Below are 27,433 nucleotides of genomic sequence, written 5' to 3'. Positions count from 1 at the left end.
GATAATATCAGCCTTGGTTGTATGTCTCACACACACCTCAACCAAGACAGCCAGTCAGTTGGTGCTCAGTGCAGTTCAGTTCTGTTCCAGATTTCAGTAAGCTGATCCTGCTGGCACAGTCTGCTGGGGAGACTTCCTTTTCTGGAAAGACCTGATGCATCGTGTTAATGATCCTCTCCCTCTCTCCCTCGCTTTCTTTTTCCCTGTCTCTCTCTCTCTCTCTGTCACTCTGTTGGCCTGCTCATGAAGAGTCTCATTTCATATTACGTCTGTGCAGAGAGCGACAGCGGGTTTCATCCAGCAGGCTGAAGTGAAGAAACTGTGGATCACACCCCCCTTTTAAGCCTCGTGCTCCTTCTCTCTTTCACTAACGCCAACAAAACACTCTTTTCATTTATTCTTTCTTTTTTTTTGTGTATTTTTGAGCTCTGTCTCTCTTCATGTTTCTTTCTTCTGGTGTCCAGCTTCAACTATAGCCAGCCAGGAGTACACTGCTTTCTACTTCTGTCGTTCCTCATCTTCCATCTCTATCTCTCCGCTCTCCTCCTTCCTCCACACCCTGCCTCTGTGTGCGCTGGAGAGAGCCGCCAGTTGCGCGCGGCAAAGACAAGCAAGTGGGAGTGGACCTCAGTAAGTGAGTGTGTTTCCAAGTGTGTGTGTTTGTGAATGTGGTGAGGAAGAGGAGAGAAGAGGAGGAGGGAGAACGAGAGAGAAAGAGAGAGAGAAAGAGAGCATCAGCACAGTCCTCCCCACAGCCTCTCCTCTCTTCACGCACACTCCCACTCTGCATGGAACAATCCTGCCTTCACTGCTTCTAAATGGACATTTCTGTGGCAACGTTTCACCAGTGAAGATAGCTGCTGCCGCTCCATTCCACAAGCTCCTACATGCTGGATTTAAAAAAAAAGTGAGGAGAGAGGAGAGGAACAGTGGGTGAGATCTCTGAATATGAGTGAGGAGGCTAAGGAGAAAGCAGGCAGCGGGAAAGCTGTCCATCGCAAGAAGAAAGGCAAAAAGGTAGGAGAGAGAATGAGTCTTCTTTGTCTTTGTTTGGTGTGTTCAGCCTTTCATGTGTTTGTATGGGAAGTAGGAGGTTGGGTGAGGTCCATGAACCCTCTACAAACTGAGAGAGGGTGTATTTCTCAGCAGGTGTAATGCTGAGTTTTTGTACAGTTTGCACACCTGGTTGTGTTTTTTTTCAGTGGAATGTTTCTCTTTGTAGCTCGACAGCACGAGGGAGAAATATTTGTTCAGCCTCACCCGGAATGTTACCAAAGCCAACTGACATGCTGTCTGTCAGTCACAGGTTATTATAATCCTGACGCTGCAACTGGTTGGGCTGGTTGTTTAGCTGTGGGTGACTGCTGAGGCTGAGCACTGGTATGTAAAGTGGAGAGAGAGAGAGAGAGAGAGAGTGTATAATGGGAAGCGAGGGGATGTCCTCAGGGGTTAGGGTGGGGGCAGCATAATGCACGCTCCACGCAGGCATCTGTTGTACTGTCAAACCCCTTCACTGTGTGTGTGTGTGTGAGAGTAAGACACATGCACACCTATCCTGTTGTGTTGCCCAGCAGCTGTTATTATGGCTTTTAATTGGAGGTGTTCTCCAGAACAACGTGTTTTGACTCATGGCAGGGAAGGCTGGGCTGGGTTTTGCTTGTGTGTAAGATTGTGGATCATCATGTGGACCTTGAGGTTGTCTGTTTTTAGCACCACTAAAGCACCTCTTCTTTGCCATCCATGCTTTTTTGTCTATGTGGAAAGCCTTTGGTGAAAGTGTTTTGGTGGCAGAAGCCCCTGATCATACACACATAGAGAGAAACATATTCACAGACAGTATTTTCCAGATCCTCTGAGCTGGATCAGAGGTGGCCCTTGAGACCTGGGATTTGTAGGTTTATGGGAAAGACCAAAGCATAACACAGAGGCACAGTTACAGCTGCCCGTAACATTTTTTTTTTTACACGGTGAGTGGAGCTGTTGGAGGAGGCAAATGTATTCTGTGTTTCCCATTAAATAATTTATAGCTGCTGTAATGTGTGCCACCCTCAGTGGTAAAGCTGTCAGTCTGACTGACAGTGATGTTTGAGATGTTGACACAATGGTATGTCACATTTTATGTAACAAGGGCTGCTGAAAAGCAGAAAATGGTAAACAGGAGTACTCTGGATCTTGTTTACCAGGTGAACAGTATGAACAAAAAGTGTCATTACAGAGGTGACCTTTCTGGTGAAACACATGGGATGTAATTCAGAGAGAAATATGCAGAAATTTCTGATCCTAAGTTTGGCCTATGTAGTGTGCAGTCGAAGGCTGTAAAACAGAGGTGGAGGGGTGGATGGTGGCTGAAGGAGATGTTTGGGTTTCCATGTCCCATTATTTAACATTATTTGATTTTTTTTCATTACATCAGACTCATTTCCACCCATTAGACTGCTTGGTTAGGGTTAAAACGGACCATTTCTCAAACACATAACATCTGTAACAAGCTTCTCTGCTGTTTTCTTGGTCACCACGGTAACAGCGTATACCCCCATCCAAAACAATATTTCCATGAAAATGATTGGCAGCATTGACAACAAAATTGACAAGTCTGGTCATGTTAAGAGCCCACCATGCTCAACTCTAGCTTTGTAGCACTCATTCTTGTAATTCAGGGGATGGTTCAAACCATATGAAAAACAATGATAGCACTAATGAAGTGTTTCAGCCAATGGTAATATCATATCATATCCTTATCCAGAGACAATAAATTGTGAAATATGTTTTTTTTTACATTTGGAATATACCAGAATCGTAAAGATTCTAACTCCATTTCCCTCTCGGATTAAGATAAAGAAGGTTGTGTTAAATTCACCAATAGGATTATGACCGAAGCCAAAAGTTCTCTGTTGATGTATTTTCCCCCAACAAGCCTCCACCCGTTATCTCTCTCACACAAGCTCCAGACTGCAGCCATGAAACTGCAAACAGCAAATGATGAATATTAATGCTTTTTATGTATGTATGTTGTTTGTGTGTCCATGTGAGGCTGTGTGCGCATGTGTGTGCCAGATAACTATGCCAGATGTGTTAATGATTGTAGTCATGGCAACTAGTTTCTGTTCTGAGCGAAAGATGTTGAGGGCAGAGAGTGAGTGAGTGAAGAGGGGGTGGACTGGTGAACTTGGTGGCCAGAACAGAAATATATTTTTCATGAGGCAGCTGCTGGGACGGCTGAAGCTCAAGGATACAATCAAACATCTTTTGACTCAAGGTCCCAGACTTATCCTGATTTTGACAGGGGTTGTAAATCAACACCAATCACAATGTTGTGCTTTTTTTGCCGTGTTTTTGTGTGCGTGTGTGTATTTGAGTGTAGCATGTCTGGTATGTGCATATTTCTGGCTGTTTGTCAGCGTTGTTTGTGTAGCACTTTGATGTTCCTCCAAATGCTCTATGATCTCAGAGAGGCTTAATGATAAGAATTTGATGTAGTGATAGTGATAATGAGGTTTACATAACAAGCATGCATGCACGCACATTAAAAAGAATTCAGATCCATACATTCCCATCGCACAGAAGCTGCTCTTGACCTAAGAGCGGATTTTAAATTTTAAATCGGATATTTGAGCATGTGTGCATTTTCATCCATGTACTATTTTGTCATTGGACATCTGGTTTGTTGTGCTCTGCTGAGTTTCGCTGTCTAAATTGCACATAAAGCAGTTTCTGCACACTTAAAAAGGACAGAAATAAGAATGGAAAGTGTGCCTACGAGATAAAAAGACCCCGGAGGGAAATATCTTCCTTCCAGAATCCTAATAACTAAAACTGAAGCACAATAAAATGTAACTGCTCGACTTAAGAAAGAAAACGCATTGATTATGGAGACACTGTAATGACGTATGACCTGTCACTCAAATCATCATTCCATCAGGTTCACATAAGGGTTGGGTAGACCTAATTAACAACATGTCAACATATGCCACCACTGTATTAAACTGACATGTCATTTTGTTTTGATTATTCCCATTTTGGGTTTTCTTGTATTAATACAATATGCATAACATTATTGTTTATACAATGGGGAAAAAACTCACTTGTCAAGCATTAGCTAGGCTGTGTATGTTAATACCCAATAAGTACTTAAAAACTTGGTTTATGGGGAAGAGTAGTGCTAACGATAACAGTACAGTTGGCCCACATCAATGTCTTTTCCAAAATAAATCTCCACCACATTATATAACAGACGCTCACGCGGAAATACCACAGTTTTACCAGGTTTGTACTTCCCAAAAATAAACTGTCCTCAACAGTAAGATATACTGGATGGTTTACACTTGAAGATTGTGTAAGGAGCGGTGGTGTTTGAGTAAGGGGGGGGAAAACTAAGCAGAACTGCTTCTGTCAAACGTGCTGAAAAACAGAGACAGCTGTGAAATCACTGAATTCTGTCACAGACAAGCTTCTGCTGTTTATCATATTTCTCCACAGTCAGTATATCCTGCTCAGTGTGTTTCACACTCGGGACAACAACTGCAGGTGGCACAAAGAGTGCATTAACTTGTTGCTTTATGGTTTTTTCAGGGATGTACCTGCTCCATAAAAGCATCTCCCCAACTGAACTTTTTGCAATCTTTTAATAAGAACTATAACTTTGGCACATTTTTCCTGCATCCTTCCACTTTTCACTGGACTGCATACATCTCTCTTTTGTGCTGCCTCTGTTGTCTTGTTCCTAATGAGACAGCCAGGCAGCCAGGCAGCAAGGCCTGGGCAGCTCTGTTCTTTGTCTTGGATGGAAAAACCCTGCTAGAGACAGAGAGAGCCCCGCGTCTGGAGGACTGGTGAAATAAGCCGTTCTGTGACAGTGCCTTCAAAGAGAAATGGTACATTACATCCCCCAGATAACAGCAGGGCACTGGTGAATGTGCTGATGGAGGATGTAAAGTGTGTGTGTGAGGGTGGGGAGGTCGAACGAAGTGCTGCTTTTGTTTTTCAGATTACACTAATGGACTTGGCACAGATCAAATCCTTAAAGTGGGGATGGATGTGCTTCATGGGCTGTTTGGGAGAGAGTGTCTGGAGACAATTTAGGGGAAAATACAGTAAATACTGTTGCTACAGTAGATTTAGCTGAGCCAATCACATTTTGATATTTAATTAATTGTCTAAGTCATCTGTAAACATCTCTTGTTTATGCAAATCAAAATAAAGATTTGATGTTTTTATTAAATCAATAAAAGTAAAGTAAATAAGTAAGTAAAAGGCTCTAAATGTAATCCTTTGTTGTCGTTTTCAAATTTTCACCCGGGGTTATGAAGGCAGATTTATGACACAAAGCTAACTTTAAGGTTATCACCCCTCGCCACACAGCCCAAGATAGGAATAGTAAGATTTTACACACATATTATTCACCCATGTTCAAATTCTTACATATTGATCCTTAAATGAGCATGAATTGCAGCTAATCTGTCATAGACTTCTGAACCTGGACATTGGTATTACCATGCCAGAATATCCTCTAATCTCTGACTCCCCATCACAGCACCTCTTTGACATTCCTCGTTTCTGCTGCATAAAAATGTGATGACTTATGTAAAGCTGCGTGCACACACACACACATGCACATGTGCTGTATTAGTTGGAGTGTGGAGGTGTGAGCGAGTGCACATGTGTGCTACCTTGATAGCTCTATAAATGTATGCATGCATGTGTGTAGGTGAGTGTATTCCTGCCGCTTCTGTGTGGATGTGTGCTTTTGTAGGTAGGCGTCGCAGAGCCTGGGCGCAGCTGCGCGCCCTGGGGAGAGGGCAGAGGGATCAGCCTGTCAGAGCTCCATCACTCTCAGATGAACTGTCTCTGTTCCTCTCTTGCCAATGAAAGGATGGGGTGAAACAGGAGGAGAGAAGCCAAGGGAGAAAGGGATGTGGATGAGAGAAAAGGAGTTGGCTGAAAAGACGGACATGGATGGAGAAGTGAGAATGAGGTGTACTTTGGGGAGTGATGAGGGAGAAGGTGTAAAGAAATAGAAGGAAGTGTGAAAGAGGAGTGTTTCTCTGTCACCCAGTAGCTTTTGAGCTCTCCCTTGATCTCTAAACTGCTGGAGGGGAGGTTTAAGGGGCGTGCCTCAACAGAAGGGCTTCAAACACCTTAAGAAAACACCTAAACCAAAATTATCTTTTCTGATGTCAGAACTCATGGTTGTACCTGGCTATTTCTCAAGCTTTTCCATAAGTAAAACTGTTCCAGCACCTGGATGGGTCCGATAGTGAGACAGTTAGAGATGTTTATGTACGTATGTGCCATCTCTGTGGTCGTATGAGAGGGTGCATGTAAAAATGATGGAGAAACTTGTTGCAAACCAAGACGTTTTGGTGCCTAAATCAACAAAAAAAGAACTGAAACAACTGAAAATTAATGTTCTGACATCAGAACTCTGTAAAGGGACAGTTTGCTTCCTATGGCCACTGGGGTGTTGTCATTTTTGCCTTTTAATATAGTGAGACAACATGTTTTAGAAACTTGTAAGGCTAAGTTGCACCCTTACAAATGCCTGATTTACTGATCATCTGAATGTTTAATAGTTTGAAACAACACATAATCATACATAAATTACATTAATTGTTTATCTTACTCTTCCTGTTTAACATAACCCTGAGGCAGCAGCTTTTGTCAGACAAAAAGATGTGCTTTCATACTCTCAAGCAGCCTTTGGTTTAAATACAAATGTGGTACATAAAAACAGGAACACAGACCAGAGATGGAGACAGATCGGCCTTGGCCAGCTAACAAGGCTGTTGAACCAGACCTAATCAACAAAAAAGCCCTAACAAGGGCTCGCCACGCTTCTTTCTATCCATCCCTCGCAGCACAAACCTCTTCCCTCACCCCCTCCTCCATCAACAAAAGCAAGCAGTTTGAAAAAAAATGCCTTGGTTAGTTTTTTGTCGGCGAGAATGAATCAATACCACTGAGAGCTCAGCGCAATTTCTCTCCCTGCCCGAGCCAGCGTTTGAACACTTCTTATTAAGCACATGTGAAAACCTGTCTGTAATAGGAGGATATGCTTGTGTCATTTGAAATTTTGTATTTTAATCAAAATGCAGCAAAGCATAATAGACTTGCTGAATTAGAGCAGAATTAGAATATGAAAACATTTTCAACCTGGGCTGCTCAGTGACCCAGACAGCAGTTGCTTTGAGACGTCTCTGGCACAATCTAATAATTTGTGCTCTCACATCCACTCTACTGGTATTTTCCTCTGCTGGCAGCAGCTGCAGCCTGAACCCCGGCGCCTCTTCCGTTTCCCACAGCTCTGTCCGGAAAGCTTTTTACATCTCACTCTGTCGTGCTTTTTCCTTCCCTCGTCTTCTTCAAAAGACTTCGCTGTACAAGTCATAAACAGAAAGCAAGTCAAATTGAGCCTCACTGTCAGATTTAGAACTGCTTTTTTTTTTCTTTTTTCTTTTTTACCAAGTTTGGGATCCTCCTTGAGCCTCTACTCTTGGCTCATTGTCTCCATGGCAACCATTAAATGCAACAGAGGCAGGATAACAAAAGCTTTTGTTCCCTACCAAAAGCAATAAATGTGCTTTATGTTCACTGTGTTGTCTGCCGACCCTGTTGTGACCGCAGCATGCTCTCACATCAGACATCAGTGACGAAGGACGCCGTATGCAAACAGATTGAAACCAATGGTCTATTTATAGTTCATACTTTTATAAGGAACTGAGTCACAGATGAGCTGGATGTTAATTGGTCTTCACACTAAAAATCAGCGCCACGGAAACTGATGTACAAGTTATTATCATAAGGCTGAAGTCATGATGCAGGAAATAAGACTGGACAAAGATTGCACTATTCCCACACCAATTCCCACAGTAAAGCAGCAGGGAAAAGACAACTTGTCACGTGGTGTAAATTCTGGTCTGTCATGTCTGCTGTGAAGCCTGATTGCATTTATTCATGATAAATATGCATAGCAAGCACCATGGGTGCAAACAGGCATGACGTTAATTTCTGATCTCTCTAGCAATCTAACAGAAAGAATTCTACTATTGAAAAGGAGGAGAGGAAAAAAAGGTTCTGCATCTCTCTCTGTCCCTCCTGGTTCTCAGGTGTTGTTTATTTAACTCGGATGAGTATTCTGGGATCAGGAATACATCCACAGTGGAGCCTAGCCAGATGGCTCACCCCTGCTTCCTCTACTGGATGAAGTATGAAACCTTGCGAGTGTATAAAATAAATGAAATGAAAAATGAAATGTGAGGATGAGAGCTGCACACTCTCTTAAAACTGTCATACGCTGAGACCCTTCTGCTGGCTCTCAGCTTGAAGTTTCATTTAACAGCAGGATCTGACTTCCTCAGACATTCACAACAGCTGATGGATAGCCACAGAATTTAGGCTGTGTTTTGACATGTGAATTGTTTAATATGCTAATCTGCTTCCAGAATTGCTGTGAATATCCTGGAGATGCACAACAGACTAATAGACTAAACAACCTTTCACTCAGAGACAGACAATGATGGTTTTCATGGTATTTAATTGCATATAAAATTGAATGTGCTGCTCCTTTGATATGTTGCTACCTGAAGAAATGGTTTATTCAGCATTCAAGTGGAGTGCGATGTCCTTGTACTGAGTGTTAAGTCAAAAGATGGCAGTTTTGCATTGATTGGAGGCAAGTGCAATACCTTCCTTTTGGAACGGCTGGATTTATTTTTGTAGTTGCTAATAGGTTTAGAAGCCTTTTACAACGGTCAAAAATTGAAGTGCAATTTCCAGGAGAGACATCTTTCTCTGTTGGGTTGTTGTTCAAACAAATAATTGGCCTCATAGTGAGGTAAAAAGGTGATATTCCCCTGGAATAGGCTGCTGTGCTCTTTTCCCACATATTTCTGTTCACAGATCAATGAAACATTAGCTAACATTGCCATTAACAGTCAAAAAAAATTTGCATTAGCAGTGGGATTTCCATCAGCCGTCAGCAGGGGTTCCACAATGTTACGCTTCCCTTACTCATGGTTTTAATGTTTTTTTTTCCCCAGGCTGTCTGGTGTGTTTTTTTTTTTTTGCAGGGGCAACCCTATCTGTGCGCTCCTAAAGCAGCACATAGATGTAGTGGTGCGGGGGTGGACAAGAAGGTATACCAAGTTCAAGGACTAAATGCTCTCCTTTTTAGATTTCCGTTTAGGGATGACAGCAGCATAATGTGAAGCCCTAAGGCAACACCACCTGAGCCAGGTGGTACAATAGCACTGGGGAAGTGGATTGGAAGGAATGAATCGGTATAGAGCTGAAAGGTGGAGGAGGATGATGGATGAAATGTGGAAACACACCGGGAGAGTCACATCTTTAAAGGAGAGCAAAGTGTGGAGATTCGTGACAGGTGAAACCAAAGGGGATTGTTGAGGAAAGTAAGGAGAAGTGGGTGGGTATGTATGTAAGTGAGTGTTTGAATAAACCCCTACTGGTATGCCTGAGATGCACAGTCCCAGGGGCTTCAGTGACAGATCATTGTACTATGAGACTCAAGCAATCATCTCCTTTCTGCTGTAGTAAAACTGTGACACTTGTCAGAGCAAAAAACACCTCATCTGTTCTGTCACTCCTTTCTTACAGTCACACAGGCGAGGAGCCAGACAAATGAGATTCGCTTGATATCGATATTGATAATTCAATCTCTGCTGACCTCAGGGGTGAAGTTAAAGTTGGCTGTCTGCTTTTTTTTGTTTCTCTAGCCTTACATTGCTCTGACTTTTTTATTTTCACCTGTGTGGCTACAAGCAAGTGTTCGTCATAAATGATAAGATAATCTTCACTTTTATTGCCGAACCTTTTCTCCTCTCCACTACATTATACACTCCCCACACCAGTGCCTTTAATGAGAAGCTCTTAGTGGTTAGTGCTTTGTCATTTTCAAAAACATTTGCTTCTCTCCACACACATCCCAATATGTTACCAACAATAGGGATGTAATGGCCCATTAAATGAAAGAGTCACATGCCACTGGGACAATATTCACTCACATTTCTTCCCAAGTGTTTTTTTTTATTTTATATCTCAGTATAGCTGAATATCCAGTTGATCATACACAGAATGTGTTGTGGTCAAATGCACCCTCCGGGGGTCACATATATAACGGATGTAAATGAATGGTTTGACCATTTCAGTAACAGCCGTTTGTCCCCTCCGTCTCCATTTGTAGGCTCTAAACTTGGAATGAACTTTGTCTAAACAACCAATCAACCTTTTCTGTCTTTGATGAATGAGGACGTGCAGCACATTTTTGTAATTGTTGTCAGATGACAGTTGATAGGTAGTTAATTGATCGAAGGTTTGAGCTTCCTGCACAGTAATCCCTGACATTTAAAGTCTTTCACTATGTTGGCTTCTAAACAATGCTGCTATGCAGGAACATCTGTGAAAGTCGCCGATCATTACAGAATGTTTTAAGACGGCGTGTTCCCTGTCAACATTGATGACACAGGTATTTTTAATTTCTAGAGGGTGTTTTTGTCCAAGCTCAAGCTTCCACATTAGAATGGATGGTTACCTGAAACAGAGGGGAAATTATGGATTTTAAAATTGAACATTGATTGTGGTCCAAGTGGAAAGTGCCTTCTAGGCACAGTTGCCATTATGCTATAAACACACTGTAACTGAACTGTGTTTACTGGGCTTGCAATAAGCTGAGGCGTTAAAGCGGCATCGCCCGAGGCTTATATGAGGCATGTGGGAGTTGTGAGGGATGGCATGCAATTTTCACATATATATATATATATTTCTGTGTGTGTGTTGTTGAATGGCCCGGTGGTTGCAGAGGGCTGGTGTGTGGGTTGTTGTCTTTCCCCTAACAGTGACAGGGTTTCTCCTGCCCTGTGGTCAGTGACGGCACACACACACGATGTGACAACCTCCAGCTGTGAGGGTGTGAGTCTGTTAATGAGATGCCCTTTGGACCTGGTGTGTGTTTATATGCATGTGTGTGCATTGTGTGTTAATGGAATGACCTGAACAACAACAACAACATGGGCGTCTTACAAGAGGTGGTGATTCTGTCAGCTGCCACATCAGACCATTAAAAGGCTGCAAATACGTTTAATAACTCGTAAAATTGGCCCTGCAACATATTTTAAATGGAAGCCAAAAGGCATACAGTGTCAAGTTAAAGGGATGTTTTAGGGTTGATTGTCATAAATCTATGCTTTAAAAGATGAAGCATTACAGAGATGAGACTGAACAAACTGTTCCCATGTAAGGTCAAATTACTCATGCCTGTGTCAGTTTGTTGCCTTTTGTGGGGGATCATGTCAAGTTTGTATTTATAGTTCATGGTAGTTTTAACCACTTTTGCTTGTAAATGATTGCCCAAATTGAAAGCTCTGAGTGTTGCCACCATGAAGAGAAAGTAAATATTGTTCATTTGTGCATTTGTATTACCCACATTATATTAAAGTTAATTCAAATTCTAATTATGAAGCTACAACCAGTAGTCCGCCATATGTAACGACAACAACAACAACGATTTTTGGTGGTGTGGTCAGATCCATGTAGTTAAAATAATCCCTGCTCCACACCTTCATTGCATGCAGTAGGAGTGAAAATGAATTGCCTGACACTCAGTGACTTAATGTGATTAATATGAGTAGGTAGAAAATGAAGGGAGGGGAGGAGGAGATGTGGGCAATACGGTGGGATCAAGCGGAGGAGAGAGGATGTGAGGACGATGCGATAGTGTCTAGGATGAAGCTGAGGGAGCAGAAAAAGGCTCAGTCTTCACCCACTTGTTTCATGAATAAATCACCGCTGAGATCTCCTTGCTGTCTCTGCCCAGCACAGACCAGTATGCTTTCATAGTTATAGCTCATCCCAGATGGCCTAGTTTACCCACAGAGAATAAGCCAAGTCGTAATTTACCAGCTGGGGACTTTTTATGATTGCTTCATCCATCATCAATTACCCAACACAACTGAAGTATGCAGGGGAGGCCAGTTGAGCACTATGGGCATCCCCCGCTTATTGAATATTACCTGCATGGATGACAGAAAGATAAAAAGGAAGATGGATGAAAGTGACAACCAAGAATAGAGAGGGAATCCAGATACTGACCAGTATTTTAATAGAGACCTGAATCCTCTAATGTCAAACATGAAATGCCTGTGGAAAAAAATACTGGGCTTCTTTAATACAGTCGCAGCAGAGGAGGGTGTTACATAAAAGCGAGTGGGAAGACATGATCAGTGCCAAAAAAAAAAACCCTAAATGATGTAGACTTGTCAGCTCAGTACAGTACTGCACAGCCATACACAGTGATAGAGTTGTAAGGGAACAAAAAGGAACCATTTCCTCCCTCAGTGTCATTAAACAATGGAGACATCCTCCTCACAGCCAACACAGAGAGCGATTGAGTGTCCTACTATGGCTGTGATGGATGAATGTTGTCCATGAGGGCTGGTGTGTGTCTGTATGACACACAGGCGTGTAAGGCACCGAGACAATGAAGGGGATAGAAAGTATAACAGTGGGAAGTGAACATTTTCTATTTATGGCGGATGTCTCTCCACTAAGTGGGGCTGAGAAACAAACCCTACATGCAAGTGTCAAAAACTGCAGTTCTCCAAGTGGCCTCTAGGGGCTGACTCCAAAATGAGTCGGTCCCGACTGTAGAAATAATCATGTGTACAGCCTGGTACAAGGAGAGGAGGGAAGTAGGAGGTTTGAGATGATCATGAACTACAGTTTTTCACTTCACCGCATCACTGCATGTCAGACATAAGGGTTAATGCAGGCCCTTGAGACTGAACCGTCTCTCCTTGTGCTTCATTCAAATGGTTAAAAAATGTGCTACTTACTACTACCTAAAAACTTGTGTAGTCAGAAAGACATCAAGCTGGGGATTTTAATTATCCATGTATCATCTGTATTTGTATCAGATGATCTCTGAGGAAGTGGCATCCTCCATATTTCTATAAGCTACGAGACGCCACTGCTGGAAGCTTTTATTAAATTCAATAACAGCAGTAGCCTGATTCTGATTAGCATCTTTGTAATATTGGTCCTGCACAAGGTCGTCTTCGTGTTGCTCAAGCTTCCAATAGATTTCAGAGAAGAGAAATATCATTTCCTAACTGACACTGGCAGATAATTGCCGGCGTTACCAGCACAGTCACAGTTAGAAAAAGATCAAGACAGCATTAGTATTGATTCTACATAGGCCTGTGACTGGGTAATGTGCTGAGAGCTGGAGAGATGTGGCTCACAGTGTGGTGGACAAGGGACAAATAAAGTTAATGTTTGGTGCAATTTTAAGATGTGCAAATAAATGATAAATCACAGCAAAAAAAAAAAAAAACAGCAAACGGCACTGGAGGCGTTTGAGGGGTAAAGCTGTGAGGTGCCCTTTTTGGTGGTTCTTATAAATGTAATATCTGTATAACTTTGATGTTGAGATTATCCGTCTGAAGAGTGATTCATGTGGAATTCTGAAGGGATCTTCTCCACCGCCATCAGAGAGGAGATTGGAGAGAGTGGGAATGATCCACGTTCCACAGTGGGACTTTACCTTACAATGCAGGCTAATTGGAGCTGTCAGGGTGGGTGCTGATAATCTGTTTCAGGCTGTGCTGTTCAAAAAGGCACAAACTGCACAAAGTCAAGATTTCTAAGAGACATGATTAGAGGGTGAGAGTGTGAGTACGAGTGGCAGAAAGAATGAAAAGAATCTTGCAGCTTGTGAGTGAAAAGGACAAACCCAGCACTGGTTTGTGTGACAGAAGACGTAATGAAACAGATTGGTGATTCAAAAAATTCCTCTTTCCGCTTCCTCTTAAGGCTTCAGTTTTTGCAGCATAATGATGACAGCTTGTGACTTCAAACCATGAGATGTCTTTAATTAGCCTAAAATAATTTATTAAAAAAATAAATTCTCCATTCTAACGTGTGACATCAATAATTCTTCTTACATCTTACATGCAAGGAGTGACTGAAAAGTCTTCGGTTTAAGGTAGAGGCCGTTCTGGTTACATACTTCACATGCTCATGCTGAAGGTTTTTTTTGGCATTTTTACTGTGTAATCAGCATTCTTGCAGCCATCCTGGAATGTGAATTTGAACTTGTCCAAACCTGCCCTGTTTGCCTGATTTGACAGCTCAACATCAACAGTGTTGATGATGTCACTGTTGGTGTGAACCACTTTCTAAGTGACATTCTGTCTTTCAGCCACAAATCCCATTCATGTTAATGGTCCTTATGGCCTTATTCAGACAATAGTGTTGACGTGGAGTTGTCTGTTCTTCTCGCTTCTCTTTTCACATCTGTATGACACATTTCTTCATGTCTATGAACCATGTGTTCAAACTCTCCTCATATAGTCCATGGTACTGGATCCAGAGGGGCTCCCTTTGATTTCAGCCTCTGCTGATGTCGGGACTTCAGGCATGAACCTGTTACATTCAGATGGCAGCGCCTTTCTATCCCAGGCCACACACTTATCAATCACTCCTCATGCTTTAATTAACATCCGTCTGCCTGTCCATGTTTTTTTTCCTTTCTCAAACTAAACCTTCCACCTTCAGGCATTCACACTCTGGCTCTGTGCTATACAACATTATCCACTGTCTGACCTCCTTTTCTCCTCACACTCACAGCTCTCTCTCGCCTTTTCTTTCCTTACTGTCAGTCTGCTTCTTTTCTCACTGCTGCCTCAGACTGATGGGAAGGAACTGTGAAAACCTGACGGAGGGTACAATCTTTGACTAAGAAGCAGAGTAACACACACACACACACACAGACACTGTCTCAACATCAAAGCTCCTGTCATCCTCTGCCTGCTGACATGCCAGATCACTGGGCAACCTAGGCTAGAAAAAAAAGAAAAATGGAGGTAGAAAATGAGGCGAGACAGAGAATGTAAAACAAGGACATCCTTATCTGTGTGTGTCACGGTGGGTATAGGTGCTTGACAAAGCCGTAGTAGGAAATGGAAGTGTGTGTTTTTACCGATTTCCTGTTTTGGCACATCCAGCAGCCACTCAGCCCAGCATGTGGCATCTGGAACCATCCTGCAAGCAGACTCTAACAAGGCTTCCAGAGTGTGTATGTGTGTCAACACATGTGGTGAAAGTGTCTATTTAAGCTGCTATATGCACATTTCTAATGATACATATTGAATGGAGGGGTTGTGTATCCTGCTGCACCTCTCTCTCTCTCTCTCTCTCTCTCTCTCTCTCCCTCTCTCCCTCTCCCCCTCCCTGTCTTTGTCCATTTCTCTTTCTGTCTGTGTTCCTGTCTCATTCGCTCACCTCCTCTGTCTGGGGCAGCCACTGATACTTCATCATCTGTTCCCTTTGCAAAACACATATCACTGTATGTACCTAAAACAGTGTCAGCGTATTGCCCCATAGAACTAGTATGCAGAAGGAATGAACCTACTTACTACTAAAACAAACATTGGAAGCTTAAAAATGGATTAAAAGGACAGTCATAAAGTAGTGAAATAGTCTGAATAGTGTGGAAACCCTGAATTTGTCGTACATAAACAACACTTTGATTCCAGAGGGATTTGAAAACTGTCTGAGCTGGAGTCTGAGAGATTCCAGGATCAGGACATGTCTTTTTGTTTTCTCTTGTGATGATGGTCTTTTTCGCAGCCTCCCTTGTGCCTGAACGTTTCTGTCCCTGTTTCCATGGAGACCGAAAGAGGTGTAGAGAATCCTGAAGCCCTTCTGTGGTCCCTGGCTTTGTCATATGTAGTGCCAGCCACAAGCACTTACCTTATAATGGCCCTTCACAGCCAGCTGCTTTGCAAAGGAACTGTTACTTGAGTTTGGTAATTAGAAATAACAGGTGGTTGTGGTAGTCGTCTGGTGCCACACTACGTATTTTAATATTGTTTATACATCCACAATATCAGTATTATGTTTTAAACTGACCGCTTTATGACTTCAAATGTGTTGCTTTAAGATATTAAGTCAACAATCTGTCTCATAAATTATTCCCACCAGAAGGCTTAATGCTCCTGCTACACTCGGCCCTCATTTAGATCTGAATTATGACAGTAATAACCTCGTTCTATACATACTGTTGTTCTCTTACACAATGGCATTGACCTGCTCTATTGTCTGTCGGGTTGTGTCCTCCTTTTCAGCGCTGAGAGGCTCATTTGTTGATCTCCTAAATAGATTAGCACTTGTCTGATTAACTGCCTGTAACCCCTGCTGCTACTTGTGGAGAAGTGGGTTGTGCAGGGCTGCGCACTCTCACTGTGGTGTCTTCTTAGTCGGCTCATGGCCTCCGATACACTTTCCCTTGTTCACTTGTGGACCATGATGGATAAAGGCAGGATTAACTGAAGATGCAAAGAGTTGAAACGGTGAGTTTAAAAAAAATCACGTGGGTTAGTCTTTTACTGCCCATGATGACCAGCCTGTGTATAGTACAGACAGTCCCACAGAGTGGCTGCAGCTTGACTAACAGGGCTGCTGATTTGCTCATTAACACTGGTGACCTCTTTACCTGTTAGTGCGGCTCAAGATGTACTCACCCATGCGGCTTTGTTTTGTTACTCAGTTGTCATTGCAACACTGTTTATCAAGATATACTAATATTTAGTATGCCACCTCTTTTTTAATGGAACAGCTTTTTTTGTTATAATAATCACACTAATGAGTAGACCTGGACCTCTTTGTTCCAGACTGACATTTCCCCTTTGCTATTGGGTGAATTCTGTATTTGTACTGTATTAATAGGTCTACCAAGGCTCAGTAAAAGTGACCAGCCAAAGTTTTTTGGGGGCTATTGTTGGAATGAGACTTGTGGAGCTTCTCTGGTTAATTTTACAAATGAGTAGAGAATAAACACACGCCACACTGCAGACTGTCACACACCACACTGCCAGGGGGCCAGCGCCCATCCTTGGCCAAAAGCACTCACTGAGAGCACACAAAATTAATCTTTTATGGGGGAAAACATCCTTCTTCAGTTGTGGAGGAGGTTGACTTTCTTGTTTTTGAATAAACACTAATGAGCATTTAGACATTTTAGTCATATTTGTATTACAGTTTTTAACCCGATGATGTATTGTATTAACCTTTAAGATATAGATTGATGGAGGTTTCTTGCATAGAGGAATTCCCTTTACCTTTTTCTCCTTTGACCCATCACCTTTTCATTCTGGCCCCTGGCTGAGCCACCATGACAGGCTGAACTCTAAGAACGAGGAGGTGAAGACAGAATATGAAGGGGTCGAAGGAGGCGAGTCACAGTGGGAGGTGAGGTTTGAGACAGAAAGATACACGCATGGCCGGGTAAATTTTGCCTTCAAGTGCCGGAGATGGGGTGACAGCCATCGTGCAGGGACTGTGGACAATGGGCTGGGGGAGAATTGTGTGTATGTCTGGCCATTGCAGCAATACTCCCCATGCTATGCAATCACTCAGACCATCCACTGGAGTGACAGTTTAGGAAATTTCCACTGATGTGGGACTGGGGCCACAGCTGTCATCTCAGAGCAGCAAGGAGGGGATGGGTGGAGTGAAATGAGTAGGAGAAAGAGAGAGAGGAGTGTTGGATGTTGCTTATCAGAATTGGCAAGATCACACAGCTTTATGGCGTATGGGGGGGGGGGGGGGCGTTGATAAGTTCTCTCTCTTCTTCCCTTGTTTTTTGTCTCTGTTCATTATTGTGTTCAGTGATAGAGCGAATGATAGCCTGTCTGTGATGTTTGCTGCCTCTCGCAGAATGACTTGGGTTTTGTTTTCTGATCTACCTAAGATGAGATAAGTGATGCTTTCAGCCCCACAATTTATGAAACCACACTGAATGCAGATGGGATCCTGGTCAGGAGGCTGTGTGTTCGAGGACTCTAAGTGGTTTTAGAGGCCTTCCAATAAATGTTATCTGATGTTTCCAATATACTGTACCTAATATTTATTCTGAACATTTAATTATGTTTTACCTTAGAAATCCCTCTGGGTGGGTATGTACCCTATACAGCAGCCTATAGGATATGTATCCGTCTTGAACTTTGTAATACGGTTACTGAGAGGACTTGACATTTACACCACCTCTGTCTCACCCTGCTCTATGATCCTAACCATCCAGTGTGTGTGTCAGTCTGTGCATGGTGATCATTGCAAAGGTGTGAGAAAGATGAGGTGACTGGATCTACACTCTGTTTATGTTCTATGTACAGTATGTGTGCTTGCATCTGTAGTTTTCTGCTCAGCAAATACAATTAGCTGATTTACATCCAATTAAAACTGTCTCTAACCTTTCCAGTGCTGTATACTTTCCAGATATCATATCAGCACGTTGACCTTTTGCCACAGAATGAACTAAGCTGTAGTAGTGCTGCATTTATTAGGCAGAGTCGTCTGTCTGGGGTGGCCTCCGTCTCTGGCTGACGGTCATCTTCCTTGTTCCAGTGAGTGAAAACGAAGCCTGCATGATGATAAAACGTCCGAAGCTGTTAGTGTTACTAGGCAAAAGGTCACCATTGCAAAACATTAGTTTAATTCCAGTTTATAAGCTTTAGTCACTGGCAAAGTTCTGTGCTTTATTTATTGTATTTCTGATCATTGTAAGTGTAGATGAAAGATCCAGTGAAGGCGATGCTATGAAATGCTATTCTAAGCAGACCAATCATATATGTTTGCATCAATTAAGCCTGAATTATACAGCACAACAGATCATTTGCATCTATTCCCGAATGTTGCACATGTGTATGTTATGCTAAAAATGCTAAATGTCTCCAGGCTAAAAACAAAAGAACAATTTCTAAACATTCAGTTTGACCTTTCTTCAGTGAGAAAAAAGCTGCAGCTGAGTGTGTAAAAGCATTTGTCTGTGCTTGGCTGTGTGTTTACTCTCACAGTAACACAAGACTTAGGGGTTCGCTGGGTCCGACAGTACTTTCCAGGTGGTTGCTTTGTGTGTTTGTGTGTGATGATACTTTGATATGGGTCTGGCATACTGCGCGAGAGTGAGCAAGGCTCCCCAGGCACTGTGCTTCTTGGCACATCTCTATGATCCCGTCATGACAGGGAAACTTGACACCGGGGAGGATATTCCACTGGCCAGCAGCTTAGGGAAAGTAACAAGGCCGTGCAAACACACAGCTCCTGCAGTTCCAGTAACAGGGTCTAGTGAGGTTACGCCTGCACAAACACACAGGGCTTTACACACTCCTGCTCTTTGTCACTTTAACACAGCATGCCATGCAAAGAAACATTCAACACCGTGTAGCATGTAAATGCTGTGTATACTATACACTGTGTGTGTTCGTGCATGTGTGTGTGTACAGTTATCTATATACAGATACATACGCATGCAGCCATGCACACACCCCCCCACCCCCAGGACTGCACTAATGAACACTCCCATTGCTGAGCGGACAGTGAAATGATTGGCACAGAGAAAGCATTACACCAGCACTTTCAGGCATATGGCATGTAGACCCACTGATGGGCACACACATATGGTGCTGGTGGCTTCCACTGCTTCGCACGGGAGGAAGGCAGTGCGCTCGCCTTTGATCAGACTCCAAATCACAGAGCACAGCACACAAAGTACAGACTAAAAAACCTCTAACTGTTTGGGTTGCATCATTTTCGCTCATTATATAAGATATAGAAAGGAATAGATGACACCTCTTGAAGTCAAGAAAATGACCGATGTCACATGTAGCATTGTACACCTCACACATTAGGAGACATGAGTCTGAAATACAATAAAGTTGTGAGAAGTAATGAATTAAAATGACACAAGTCTCTTCTCACAATCAGACTCCACAACACAACTTGTGTGTATGTGTGGTATTTATTGCGAAAACTGCTGTAGTTATCACACATTTAGCGCCCTCATGTTTCTTTCATCAGCAATATCAACCTCCGGTTACCACGGCAACTTTGGCTTTCTTGATGTTTTCTGTGTGTGTGTGTGTGTGTGAAGGAATATCCCACCACCTCGCCCACCAGAGGGTTCCTGAGGATTTCGATCTAAAACTGTCTATGACAGGGACTAGTTGCCATGGTTACAAGCCTTTTTTTTTTGTTCCTCCTCGTTTTATATGCTGGGTATGATATGAGCTGACATGGAAGGGTCATGACCTTTAAGATATCACACTGTATACATCTACATCCAGCCATTAGCCGGTTGCTAATAAGAGTAGCTTCACTGGAAGAGCTGTTTTAGGTCCACCTAGAGGTTACAGGTGTTCATTCATTATTTGTCCACAGAACCAACTAAACAAGCTAAAGGGGCAGTTCACTTATTTTTCCTGTGGCTTGAAGCTGCCTTCCTTCTTTTCTTTCTTTTTTTATAATTTTACATTTGTGGCGATGATAAGTATTGCACCAGCAATAGCAGCAGCACTGAGACATTATGAATTTATTGCTGTCTTGAAATGACTCTCTAACTGGCGTCTCCTCAGTGGCGACAGTGTAATGAAGCTTATGGGTATTGTAGCATTTTCGGCCAGCTGTCAGGTTTAAATGACAAATATAATAACCCAGTTCTGATAATAGAAACTGCTTGTCCTGTTTATTTTTTTGCATTAAAAAATACTGAATATATTTGTGAAAGAAAAATGAAATGGGAATACAGAGGGACGAAAATACTTCCTGTCTCAATCTAAAAATTCAGTCAGCAAATGTTACTTTAATTTTAAAGTCTGTTTGCCTTTTTTTGTATTTGTTGTCCTTTCAATAACTTCAGGACTGTAGTTTTCTTTATTTATGTTTTCAATTGAAATCCACTCAGGCTGACTTGTAATAGCCACCATGAGGAAATGTTGTTTATTAATGCCCCAAATTGGACTTTCTGCTCAGCCACAATTGTAATGACTCTGTGCACTGCTGATTTCCAGGACAAAACAATATAATGACTTACTGTAAACCGACAACAAAGCTTGCAGAATTGAGAGATGAATCAAATGGAAAATGCTGCATTCAAAAACATATTGCACCTATTAATCAATGCCATGTCCGGCCTCTCTTTTATACTTTTTAAAGCCTCTCATTTGTATTGTGGAATGACTTATTGCTGTACAGTATGCTAATATGAAGCGGCCTGTGAATAGGAACACACTGGATGTGATTGTGCAAGACCGTGTATTACTCTCCCCAACAGACCGTGAAATTGTTTATTCTTCTGCTGCCGTTTCTGTGTAAAAACAGAAAGGAGTTCTCTTCCTCCCTTCTGCAAGCCTTCACAGTCAGACCGCCACTTGTTTCAGCCAAGAAATTAACTCCCTATTGATTACCGGAAATTCTTAATCACAAGGCAACCATGTTTTGTACTGGATGTTATTTGGATAGCCTGAAGTTGTTGTTGAGGAAAAACCTTCAACATATTAAAATTATTGATTATATTTCCTTGCTTCTCCACTCTTATGGTACGGTGCTTAATTTATTTACTTGCTCTGGTTGACCCACTTAATCTTGTGTACACAGTGTGCTTTCTAACTGTCATTGAGTATGAATGAAAAATACCTAAGGGTCCTCTCTAAATTAAGCCTACTAGCCTCTACAGTCAGCTAAGGCTCCACCTCAAAGCTTATAATACACACTGTCTGCCTTTGGTTGTATGTGTGTGTGTGTATTATTTCATCCACTGTGAATGTCTGTCTGCCCCTCAGTGGGGAAACCATGGAAGGACATTTTGGTCTGGTTTGAAGGGGACCGCTTGGTCGTGACACACATTTAGGTAGGTTACTGGTAGCTAAACTGGGTTAAAGCGCACGTCTCATGGCACATTTTGCTTATCCGGAGGGAAGACATTAGAATAATTTAAGTGATGGAGTAGAGCAAAGAGGGGGACATCCAGGGTGGGGAAGAAAAATCGATGTAAGAGTGAGCTTGTGCATGTGTTTGTAAGTGAGATCCAGTTTGCAAACATCTGTGACCTTAGAAGCTGCAGAAGTCCTTGAATCTGTGACACACTGTCTTGTTGGTAGAACTAATCCTGAACTGATGCTTTGTTTTCATCTAGGTTTTTTTTCTTTCTTTCTTTTTTTGGTTGTCACACCTTCCACCGCTTTTTTACTAGCAGTGATTGATAAGTTTGTGGCCTACACTAGCATCCTCATTTTGCTCTTGTGTCCCTCCTGGTGTTTGGTGATTAGTGTTTGTTTCCGACTCAGTACCCTCTATTTAGCCTCATTCCTCACCATGTTTTCCCCATGTTTATGCATTAGTCTTCAGGCCAAGTGTGGGTGGTGCAGAGTGAGGATTGAGGGGAGGTTTCTCTATGTGGGTGGATGTACTTCCTGTCAGTCTATAACTGAACGACTTGCCATTTTGACCTTGCACCTGGTATACTCCTCCTCCTTTTTCTTCTACCTGCAGGCGATTCAAGAGCAGACAACCATTCCTCCATAGTTGGAGAGGAGGGGGGGGGGGTTGTACCTGCTACTGATTGACAGCTCTTGCTGTTATGAGTTCTTTCAGCTGCATCAGCACATGATCATAAGTGGAAAGCACTGAGCAGAGAAGATTAAACATTAACATTTTTAGTGTTTATTTGCACAAAGAGAAGCATATGATTCAAACATTTGATTATGTTGCTTGAAATATTTAGGCGCTGTTTAAGCTGACAATTTTGTTGTTGTTTGTTGTTCTTTGATGTGTAATTGTATCAGTGCATTTTCTGGACATTGTTTGGACTGCTGATGCAGTTACTCACTAGGGGGCAGCAGAGTACAAAGAATGAGTGTAGTCTGGCTGATCCAAATGGGGACACAGTGTTTACCCCTTTCCCTCTTTTTCAAAACACCAAAACAGCTGTTAAATCCAAAGCATATGCAACATAAATGTGTTTTTACAAACTACAGTATGTTTCAATATGATGATTAATAAATGATATCGACAAGGAAGGCAACCCTTGGCCAATACATGACTAAAAACATCATGCATAGATAAGGGCAAAGCTATTTCCATCAGTGCAATCCTTTATTTATGGCATTAGTATAATTACTTTGGTGTTATTGTGTAACCTCTGAGTGACCTGTCCAGTTCAAACTCTCCAGATGGCTGTGTCTGCTTTGGCTGTTTTTGTTGGTGTATGGGGACACACTATTGTGGCTGCAGAGGTCAAAAAGGCCAATGAGATTGATGCTGTGATTGGTCATGTTGCACTCAGGGGAGTTCCAGCAGTCGGACACACACAGACTCATGCTAACAGATAGCAGAATGACCCAAACAACCTGGTGTCAGCACCATCTGAACACGATGGAGAAGATTTGGAACATTTAGTTTAAATGTTCTGTTTGTTGTCTCTTCTGTTCATTAGCCAACTAATCATCTTAACTTTGCACATGAACTTCATTTTGTGTGAGATTTATTGTTGTAGTAGCAGTGCTTGTTTGATCCTGGCTCTATATGTATATGGCATAGTGCCTGAAAAATGGTGGAAAACGTCCAATAACGGTCCACTTCTCCAGTTCACCGGCCCCCAGCCAACACTGCTCTATTGTAGTAGTCCTTATTTCTCTTTGCCTGCAGATTGCTGGTGTTTGAAATATCGGACACCTTGGCAGAGGCTTTTACTACGAGTGTGGCTGTGGGGCGGTTATGGTCTTCTTCTGGCTGTTAAAGTGTGAATGGAGTTTTATTAGTGAATGGATTGTTAAAAAGGCATTACAACTGGCACTTGTTATAAGCGTGTTTTTCTGTGTTGTATTTTATATTCCTGTTTAATTCCTCATTATGTCTATTTGCTTGCTTTTCTTCAGACAACATTTCTTTTCCTTTCAGTATGGTAATTTGTTTATCATATCATGTGCACATTTGTCCCATATATCTTCTCCATGCATCCACACGTACCCACCCCCTGCCCCCCTCGTCTCCCAATCCCCCACTTCTTACCTCTCCACGCTCCTTATCCATCCATCCTGTCCTCCCCAATGCTACCCCATTGGCCCTCGCCTAGCAACCGCATGATAATTTGGCATAATGTGACACCCCCTGATGCATGATGGGGGCTGTAAGTCAGCTTCACCCCCCCCCCCCTTTTTTTGCTGGTGGCTGGCATTTGCGGTTGAAAAGAAAGAAAAATGAAGTGGGGAGGATGAATAGATGTGAGCAGGAGAAAAGGGAATTTCACGCTCATATCGTTACATGACTGGTGTCCACTGGCTAAACCTGTCATGTCTCCCAGGAGGGTTGTCCTCTTGCTTTCTCTAGCAGCAGTGCTCGATCATCTTCTTTTCTTATTCTCAGCTTCTCTCCACATGGTTCCCATTGTAGTCCATATGTAAAGCCAGAGCCGTGACCAGATAACGTTAGATTTTCTATGGAGTAGACAGGCATGTGATGAGGCAGCCTTTCAGTTCCGACAGGACCCAGCCAGGCTCATAGGTGCCTCTGACATGCAGGCAGCGAAAGAAACACAAAGATGGCCGCTGCGTGCTCCATCTGTCTCCACGCTGCCATGTCTGACGTGAGCACGGCCGTTGTGAAGGACATCCTAACTAAGACGCCTGGTGTGTTCCCCCCCTCCTTTCTCTATGCCTCTCTTTTCTCTATAGTCACAAAATCAAACAAGCTTTTGTGGTCTCTCCCTTTCTATGTGTAGGTCTTCATTTCTGCCTCTGCCTCCTTCATCTTCGTTCCCTCCTCTGGTGTTCCTCTTCTTTTAACAAAGACCCGAGTGATTTAGTGAAACAAAAGCTCCCCTGGTCCTGTTTGACCCCTCCATCAGGATGTCAATGATCCCAGATGGGTTGAATACATACTGAGGTTAGAGAAGCACTGAGGAGTCATGAATCAGAGAGGGTTAGCCGTTAAAATTTTGATTTGTGCTCTCCTTTAATTATTGATTCATTCATTTTAATAAATTATTTAATATTTGTTTAGTGGTTGGTTCATTCAGCAGTTCATTCATCCACACATTGATGATATAGCTACCTCTTACGTTTGTGAATCGATCATTCAGTCTCTCCTCCCTCCGTCTTTGCCTTCACCTGTGTCCTTTTCATGTTCTTCCCTCTCTGTTTCTCAGCCACCTCCAGGTGCAGGTGTGTGTGTCATAGTAGTAGATAGGTGGGGGGTCTAAAACACACTCATACTTAAATACACCCCCACCCATTCGGTTGTTGCTCCCTGGCACCATTTCCACTTTGTTACCTGCCTTTGCTTCATTCATGCTCTCAGCACACTCACACACAATTGTACAATTTCTCTTTCACACTGTCACTCAGACACACACACGCACACAAACATATATACTTACACACACGTATCTTCAAGGTGGAGCACCAGACAAGCTGCAGCAGGATGAACCAAAACACAGAAAAAAAGAAAAGAAACATTTAAGAGAACAGACTGAAACAGAGCGTTGTTACCATAGTAACCCCCCCTTGCACCCTCCCTTCCTCCTTCTCTCCACCTCCATTCTCTCTCTCCTCCCTCTTTCCCTCCCTCCCTCCACCTCTGTGCTGGTGATGCTCGTGTCTCTTTTCTTTCCATCCGGTTTGTCCTCACCTCTCCTGGATGCGCTCCTCTCACACTGCCAGCGGATGACACACGAGGAGGAGGAGGAGGAAGAGGAGACGAGGAGAAGCTGCTGTCTCTTCTCTCCCATCTTTCCATCACTTTAAGAAAAAAAAAAGAGAGAAAGAAGAAGAGAGGGCAGACCAGACCAGAGCAACAACCAAGAAAAGAGAAAGGACATACAGGATATACATACATACTAACACTAATAGAAACCCTACTCTTCTCCATTCTCCTTTTCAAGGAGGGCATTTTTCTTCCCTTTCCCCCCCTTTCCTTTTCTACCCCGATTTTTTCCTCTGAGATCCCGGTTTTGTCAATTATAGCCCCCTGAACTTCTCTGGGATTTCAGGTGAGGCACGCGTGTGTAGTGTGTGGTGCCCCTACATTTTTTTTCTAACCTATCATGGCTCACGCGGCCTCCCAATTGAAGAAGAATCGGGGGGAAGTGGATGTGAATGCAATAGAGGACGAGAAGGAGAAGCGGAGGAAGAGCAGGAGAGCAACGTCCCGGGAACAAAAGAGAAAGGTAACAGACGAGGGCTGGCTGGCGGACTGACTTGGCTGGCTTGGCTAGCTGGTGGCTTCATCTGCTCTGCTCCACTGTCATCACTGGAGCGTGACTCTGTATGTGTGTGTGTGTGTGTGGATCTGATATATACAATTTGGGAATAGACATATGGTTCTGCTTTGTGGTGACACTGGTCACACTGTCCTCTAAACATGTGTGTGAGATCAGGTGGAAATCTTGTATGCATATTCCCCCATTTGTTGGTGATGATGTCAGCTAGCTGTCTAGGTGAACACAGTCTGGACACATGGACTGGTTCTTATATGGTCCATCTTCCTAAAAAGTACGTCACACAGAGCGTCTTGAAAGATTTCCACATCATTCCTTGTTTGAGTGAAAAATGATAGTGGATCGCTGGGAGTTGTGGACTTTTTACCAAATAAGACAAAGTTTCAAAGGTCATGGCTGAGTGCGTTTAAGATGCTATCAAATAGAGCACACACAGGGCATGGCATATAAAACTCCTCTCGCTCATGGTTTTTGGGAAATGTGCGTGGATGCTTCAGTGTATATGTGTGTGTGTGTGTGTGTGTGTGTGTGTGTGCCTGGATGCACAGACAGCCATGTATAATGTATACACAACTGATTTATTGATGACAAAGCTTTTCGTATGATGGAGGAGGAACTGAAGTGCACGTGGGTCTCCCTCCTCTTTCTTCCTCCTCTCTGACATGACAGCTCCTTCCTTTGGACAAACCAGTGGATGGAACTCATGCAAAATACAGAATAAGCTACAACTAGTGACAAGCCCGGTTACATATTAAGATAAATTCCACACTGCATGACTATTTCAGTGCATTCTGAGTATTGAGAGATTTGACCGTGAGAGATCAATTCAATAACATTTACTGTACTTCGTGCCCATGGGTGCTTGGTTTTGAATTATGCTGCTGGCAACGTTATTTGACCTTAGCATAGACAAGGAGTGAGCCATCATGGCCTAATCCTTCCAAACCAAAAAAAAACAATAAAAAAAATCTATTGATAAACTATTTTTATGCTGCGAAGTATGTTTTGAAATTGTGGTCATACCTGTAAGTGTGCATTACTTTGCACTTTTCTTCAGCTTGTTGCGTGCTTGTGTGTGTGTGTGTGTAAATGATGTGTCTGAGATGCTGATGTGTATTGGAGGTTTTATAGTCCGTATGAAGGGTCATGTTTCATAGAAGAGAACAAGAGACTGAGATGATGAGGAGAGGAGAGTGTTGTATTGATTGAATTGTGCACAGCACTATCCATGAGGATAATCAGCTTTTTTTTCTTCCCAGTGTCCTTTCCCAGCGTCCTCACACAGGTCTGACTCTCTGTCTGTCACTTTTTGTCCCTTTGCTGTCCGGTGTCTTTGCCTCCTCGCTGTTGGCATGGCTTCTCTGTCCCACCCTG

General features: G+C 42.8%; 1 protein-coding gene across 16 annotated transcripts in view; it reads left to right on the top strand.

Annotated features, from left to right (window-relative positions):
* The first annotated feature begins 433 nt into the window (after positions 1–433).
* Positions 434–27,433, top strand: part of ank3a (ankyrin 3a) — a 101,358-nt gene continuing 74,358 nt past the window's right edge. For 8 of the 16 annotated variants that reach the window (XM_028423052.1, XM_028423053.1, XM_028423046.1 and 5 more), the window contains exon 1: positions 435–1,017. In XM_028423052.1, coding sequence (XP_028278853.1) covers positions 949–1,017 — 69 coding nt within the window. In that variant the 5' untranslated portion in view covers positions 435–948. Of the gene's footprint in view, positions 1,018–27,433 lie in introns of all 16 variants that reach the window. The other 8 variants (XM_028423042.1, XM_028423055.1, XM_028423054.1 and 5 more) reach the window with 3 other exon arrangements.

The sequence above is a fragment of the Parambassis ranga genome, chromosome 15 (genome assembly GCF_900634625.1).
Source record: "Parambassis ranga chromosome 15, fParRan2.1, whole genome shotgun sequence".
NCBI classification, from domain to species: Eukaryota; Metazoa; Chordata; class Actinopteri; family Ambassidae; genus Parambassis; species Parambassis ranga.
This window is presented reverse-complemented; position numbering and strand designations above follow the sequence as displayed.